The 7,201-nt window shown below is 34.1% G+C and overlaps 1 protein-coding gene across 1 annotated transcript in view; it reads left to right on the forward strand.

Moving 5' to 3' along the window:
* The window catches only part of Fchsd2 (FCH and double SH3 domains 2), a 350,373-nt gene that overhangs the window by 143,657 nt on the left and 199,515 nt on the right, over positions 1-7,201 (forward strand). Inside the window, exons 4-5 of the mRNA XM_004641933.2 lie at positions 11-87; positions 5,347-5,491. Of these exons, the coding sequence (XP_004641990.1) occupies positions 11-87; positions 5,347-5,491 (222 nt within the window). The remainder of the gene's footprint in view (positions 1-10; positions 88-5,346; positions 5,492-7,201) is intronic.

Here is a 7,201-nt window from a genome sequence, read left to right on the forward strand (position 1 = left end):
TTTTAAACAGGGTATCCAGAAGTTGGCTAGCCAATACCTGAAGAGAGATTGGCCTGGAATAAAAGCTGATGATCGGAATGATTACAGGTAATTTACCAAGTGGTTATTTTTCTTATTTTCTTTAAAAAGTGCCCCTCTAACAGCTATCTCACATAGAGAATGTAACATTGTAATGTTTAAAAGAATTGTTCTTTGCTCTGCTATGTGTTTTTAAACATAATCTCAAAATTATGAATAATTTTATAGTCCATAATATATGTACATACTCTGTGAATTATGTCATTTTCATATATCTTAAGCCAAGGTTGTATATCATTTAGTTAATATTCACATATGGAATTTAAATAGGGTAGATGTCAATGGAACATTTTCTCAGTGACTAATAATAAAATACTTTATTACCATACTAGTGAAACAAGATTATAGTGAACTATCATGATTGATGATTCTTTACTTCTGAAATAAGTTCTAAATTTGGAAGAATGAGATTTGTAAGACTAAGGAAAAAGTTTCTAAGTAAGTGGATCTTAATGAAAAAGGCCTTCCTTTATTTTAGAAATAAAAAAATTGAGTGTCCAGAAGTTAGCTACTTATATCTCATATCCAAATATTAAAGAAGGTAGATGACAGTAAAATGTAAGTTGTGCCCCTAGTGACCTGTTAATAGCTTAAAATTGTTTTTGATTTTGTTTAAAATGGAACATCTTTTGATTAAAGTGCCTGCTTAGGCAGACGCAGGAATCAGGGTTAGATCCCAGGTGTGTGGTGCAGGCCCTGCCCCCAGGGTACACTGAGAATGTGATTGAGACTGGGCATGGTGGCACCTGCCTATAATCCCAGTAGTTGGAAGGCTGAAAACAGGAGGATCGCTATGAATCAGATCTGTGTAGTGAGACACTGTAAGGCCCTGTATTAAATGTATAAAAAAAGTAAAATAAAGTTGAATGTCTTTTTTGGGGTTTGGAAGCATTTATTATCTTTTGGGCTGAGAGTTGTCCTTCATGTTAGAGGACCCAGAAGTTGGCAGTCTGGTTGGAATTAAGACTAATACCTATAAAATAATAATCAAAGTATAAGGTAATTAAAATTCAATATTGAGGGCTGGCCAAATATCTCAGAAGATTAAAGCACCTGCAAGCAGGTATAGGGGGTGGGAGTTCAATCCCCGGGCCTGCCATGCCAGCCCTGCTCCTGGGGCGCACTGATACAGTAATAGAGACTGGGCATGGTGGCACGTGCCTGTAATCCCAGCCCTTGGGAGGCTGTAAACAGGTGGATCACTACAAGTCCATTCTAGTAGTGAGACCCTGAACACCCTGTAGATTCTTCCCTAAAAATACCCAAAAAACCCAACCAAACAAACAAAAAACCCTCAATATTGAAGTTGATGGTTTAGAGTTTGACTGTAAAATCAAGCTGCTGGATTATCAGAAAAGACTGACATCATTAGAGAATTTCTTAAGACTGTGACAGTGCTGCTAAAAAACTAAAGAAAGAAGCTTCTTTCAGGAGTTTGCAGGAGATAACCACTGTAAATAGTTACAGTGTAATAGTAGAAGTATACCCAGACCATTGCAGAAAACTAGGCTTGTAGATCTTAGTCCTTCTTAAGGAATATACAAGAGTTTGCCAGGAAAATAGCTTGGGAAAAGGAACTTTAAGCTGAGTTCACATCTTAAAGTCATGGATCATGATAAAATATGGCTAGTATAAAGTATGTGGCTTGGAGGGTACATAGAGTAGTGAATGTGGAGAATACATAGACTAGCATCATAAAAGACTTCACATATCATATTATAGTGTTTGTATTTGGAAAATGGATTAATTTATTATTGAAGAATTTCCAAGATTAGTGGTAGCAATCACAGCATGAAGAAGGTAGATTTAGAGTGATGTGAAGAATTCAGGAAGGATAAAATTTTAGGAATTTAGTCTTTCATCACATTTGAATCATTGCAGAAAAAATAAGGTGTAGGGGAAATATAAGAGACATTTAGGAAATCGAAGCTAGAAGACTTCAAGCTAATTTGGCAGGGTGGTTTTTTTTTTTTTTTTTTTTTTTTTTTTTTAGTTTCTTGAATTTGTTCTGAGATAGACTAGTAATTTTTTTTTTTGTATCTAAAGTAGCTCTTGGCAATAGAAAGCACTTGATAAATATTTACTGACTGAATGAGTGAAGTAGGAGAAAAGAAGGAAGAATTACACAATGACTCCTAGGTGTTTTTTAATTTAGCCAGATTAGAGAATGGTGGTACCATTCTGGAAAAAGACAATAGAAAGATCAGAATTAAGGATAAGAAGCTGGACATGGTGGTGTACTCCTGCTTTGCCAGGATGCAGGAGGCTGAGGGAGGATGATCACTGGGAGTTCAACCCAGCCTTGCTACATAGTGAGTTCACAGTCAACCTGAACTGCATAGCAAGACCCTGCCTCAAAACAGGAAAAAAAAAAAAAAAAAAAAAAATTAAGGATAAGAATACCAATTCCCTTTTTTGTTGTTGTTGTTTATTCAGTTTGTTTTTAGTCTTATGTTAAACTGCCTGTTAAATTTTTAAATTTGTATTTTTATTATTAGTTTAATTCAAGTAATATGCTTTTTTATGTATTAGTACAAGGTATCACTATGCAGCTTGGACTCGTAGTGATCCTCCTGTTTTCAGCCTCTCCAGCACTGATATTATAGGCCTGTGCCACCATGCCCAGTCTCAGTGGCCTAGTGTACCTGAAGGCAGGGCCAGTGCAGCATGTGATGCCAGGGATTGAACTCTGGTCCCTGTGCTTGCCTAAGCAGGCGCTTAGTCTGCTGAGCTATCTTGTTGACCCTGTAACATGCTTTTCATTAAGTAGGTAAATAACACAGAAGAGCATAAAGTGTATAAAATCCAGCCTCATTCTCTTTAAAGAGCCTCTTTCATTGCTTTTCTACTCCTTGGAGTGATTACTATAAAAACCATGTGGTTTTTTTCTTTGACATTTTTTCTTGTGTGATTCATTCATGAACATATGTAGTTTGGCTCTTTTTTTGTTTTTAAGCAGAACTGGAATTACTCTATACAAATGTATCTGTAAACTGCTTCCCTATGCCATGGAGTTTATTTTAGACAGCCTTTCAAAGCAATATATTTGTTCTTTTTAATGGCTTTTTTAGAGCCAAAATATGGATGAACTACAGTTTTATTAGCAATTTCCTTATTGGTATTTTGTCTGTTGTTATCACAAATAATGCTCCAATATATAATTTTTGTATGCATGTATGTGGTGGAGGTATGTATATATCTGTAAGGTAAATTCTTGGGGAAAATGCAGCGTAAAGGGTTTGTATATTGAAAATATTGATATTGGAACTTATCCTTTATAAGCTTTATATCACTGTACTTTACACTATCTAAAGTAATTTAAATTTACTCTCTCTCTCTCTTTCTCTCTCACTCTCTGTCTTTCTCTCTCCTCCTGCCTTCTTCCATCTCTGTCTCTTTCTGTCTCTTTCTGTCTCTCATCAGCAGTGAATGTGATCAATATTTTAAAGGCTTTATCTCATGATACATGCATCATTTAATGCCGTGAAATCACTCCCATTTCTGGAAACTTGACTTCTGCAGCAGTAGTTTCTTGTGTGCCTGCTTGTTTGTTTTTTGTTTTTTAATCTTTCTAAATGTTTCTCAAAGTTCTCTTGGCTCTCTAGTGACTTTTCTCAGTGACCTTAGCTATATTCCTGGCTTTTCTTTTGTCTATAAACTGACAGTAATCTTATTTTTATCATTAACTTTCAATTTGCAAAAGAATCAGCTCTGTCCATCTTCAGCTTTCTAGATCTCATCTTCTTGTATCTAGAATAAGTCTCAAGTCATCTCCTTATTTCTTTTTCACAATTCCATTTGTTACAGTGTAACAAACTGTCTTCATCTTTTATCATAGATATCTTTATGTCTTTATAAAATAGATCTGTTGCCACTCCGCTACTTAAAAGTCTTCTTTTGTTTATCCTTGCCACTAGGATGAAATTTAATTTCTTTTTATTATATTTAAAGCTGTGAAGAACTGTGGTTTCATATTACCTGCCTCTCTTCATCTCTGTCCATTTATCCTTTTTTTCCCTTGTTCCCCAACCATTGGGTGCCTCAGCTTCAGTACTTACATGAACTTTTGCTCCTGTAACACACTGAACTTTTTTCAAAGAGACAGCATATATCTCTGCCTAAATAAATGAATATTTATATCTAAACTAGTTAACTTGCTCTATTACAGAGATTAGTTTGTAAGACTCTTTGGTTGAAAAGTCTAGTTTTTCAAGTTTTTAAAATTTTGACTAGAATAGGGAACCAGGAAGGGTTTTTTTTTCCTTTTACACAGTCATCTGTTGACCCACAGCTAGCATTTTCTGTAACATATGGTCTCATACATTGTTATACTAGAAAGTCCATATGAACCCCAGAAGGGAAATCTGAGGAAATGAATATTATAATGCATCAAAATTTCACTGCCTCAGCTTTAAAAAAAATACAGTACCATTCATTGTTATAAGTTATAAAATATATGTATAACTACTAGAGGAGCATATTAGAATTGGCTAAGACAATTAGGAGAGGTTTAAAAAGGAAGTTGTCTAGAAAAAGCAAAGAGTGAATAATTCTTAGACTTTACCAAAGAGATTGCTGAGCATATGCACGGTGGTGCTGGCTCTTTCTTGGATTGATCCTAAGCACAGTGTGACACTGGCTAAGTATATTAGAGCAGAGATAGGTGCAGAGTGACAGTACAATAGATGCTGCTGCTGTTGTTGTTGTTGTTGTTGTTAGACAAGTTAGATTTCTCAAGCACATAAGTTCTTGTTCATGATAGATTTTTTTTTCCAGCCACATCAGTTTATATAACAGGACAATGTAATTGAAAGAAGATGAACTTTAGTATTTTCACCCTTCATCTTTATCTTGGTGCTGCTATATTCTTGTGACCTAATTATTTTCTAAGTCTCTGTGAACCTCATTTATTTTACCTGTAAAATAAAATACTGTAATGAATAAAATTTGATTTTCAAGATGATGACCTTGTTACAGTTAAAGTTTTACAGTTTTTGTGTTAGCTTTATCTCCATTATAATCTTTGTGTCCCTTTACACCATTATTAGGAATAGCCAATGAGTCAGAATTCACTATTGCTGAGTTATAGAGGAATAGAGTCTATTCTGTGCTTTTATGAATGCTGAAATGTTACCTTGTAAACCAGTTCAAATGTATTTATGTTTATACAGAAAATACTCGTTCTGTCAGTGCTAGACAGTGAAAAAAAAGTTATTCATTTTCTTTCTTTATCCTGTCTAATACTTTTCCATCCTTCTTAAAACTTAGGAGTATGTATCCTGTTTGGAAATCTTTTCTCGAGGGAACAATGCAAGTGGCCCAGTCTCGAATCAATATATGTGAAAACTATAAAAACTTCATTTCTGAGCCTGCAAGGACAGTGAGAAGTTTAAAAGAACAACAACTAAAAAGGGTATTGTGTTTATTTCTGTCCTTTTATTATATGTATTTTATTATCTCAGTGTTGCAGTTGTAATGTATAAGATGAGCTAAATTAAATATTTTAAAATTTTAAAAAATATCACAAGGTTTATTAAATATCATTTTACTCAAATTTCTCAATATGCTCCCTTTACTGTATTTTATTAGCTGAGGAAAGTGAGTGTAATTTGAATCTATAGAAATTGGTAAAGCTAGGGGCCGGGGAGATGGCTCAGTAGAATAAGCACTTCCCTGGCAAGTGCAAGGGCCTGAGTTCAATCCCCGGTTCTGCAAAAAAAAAAGAAAGAAATTGGTAAGGCTCAGTAAACACTTAAAAAATAGAGAACATCATGGTGAAAGCTTTAAAAATAGAAATATTAATGTTTTAGTAAATATCAATTACTTAGAAGTAATATTTCAAAAAAAAGAAATATTTCAGAAAACATCTAGTTTTGATTTTTTAATTGAATTTTCAGAAAAAAATTTAAAGACTATCTTCGTTTGCCAAATATGATTGAAGTATGAAATTAATATGCTAAGTGTATATGTGTATATATAAACTATTTAACCAGTATTCCTAGGCCAAGAATGTTTGTTGAGGCTCAACAATTTTCTTATCTGTAGATTAACTTGTTTTATGTTATAGCTAATAATACTGGTGTTCATAGCTGATTTTGTATGTGTGCAATGGTTGAATGCTAAATAAGTATTGGGCATAACTGTAAGGACACTAGGATTGCAAGTTGCGGGAAGTTACTTCAAACTGGCTTAAAGCCAGGGAGAGAACATTAACTTATACGACTGATTTCCAGAGCTCCAGTCATGGGCAGACCCAGAGGCTCATTGATAGTTTTAGAAATCAGTCTTTTCTTTTCTTCCGTCTATTAGCACTGTTTTCTTCAATGGCTTTCTTCTTTACCAACATTCTCTACGTTGTGGTCCTCAAAGTGCCAGATTTGTAAATTTCACACATAGCAGTTACAGACGTGAAAGTTTCTGTGAAACTACCAGAATTGTTGTGAAAAATGCCATTGTTTTTGCATTCCCACCAGCAGTTTGCGGAGATTCTAGTTTCTCTGTAACTTAACTAATATTTGTTGTTTTGGGGGGCTGGGGAATGGCTAAAATAATAGGCATCCTTTTAGGTGTGAGGTATTTCATTATGGTTATGATTTTCCTGATAGTAATGTTAGGTAATTTTTCTTCCATTATTAGTTTAATTTTATAATCCTGTATTTTTTATTACCTTACAGGTTTCAATGTTAGTTTGTTACATTACTTTGAATTATTTTTACTATTCCCCAAATCTTTTATATGTAATTTTTTATTATTTTATGTTTAAATTACATAATGATCACATCTATCATGGCGAATTTGTATATGCATAACCATCTTAATTTTTTTGTCTCCCCCCTACTCCAACCAATTCTTCTTCCTTTACCCACTTTCAAAAGCTAATTTTTTTTCTTTCCTTTAAATCCCTTTTTCCTTGTTTCCCTTTCCCTTCTTGTACCCCTTCCCATTTAAAAAAAAAAAAATTCTTCCTCCTTCCTAATATCTATACCCTTTTTTGCTTCTTTTTCATACTTTTGGTATCTTACACAAGAGAAGCAGTGTAATATTCAAACGTGTGTGTCTGTTTCTTCACTTAACACTATGGTCTTGCTGAGTGTGATGGCGCACACCTATAATCTTGAGGCAG

The sequence above is a fragment of the Octodon degus genome, unplaced genomic scaffold (assembly GCF_000260255.1).
Source record: "Octodon degus isolate 3935 unplaced genomic scaffold, OctDeg1.0 scaffold00146, whole genome shotgun sequence".
NCBI classification, from domain to species: domain Eukaryota; kingdom Metazoa; phylum Chordata; class Mammalia; order Rodentia; family Octodontidae; genus Octodon; species Octodon degus.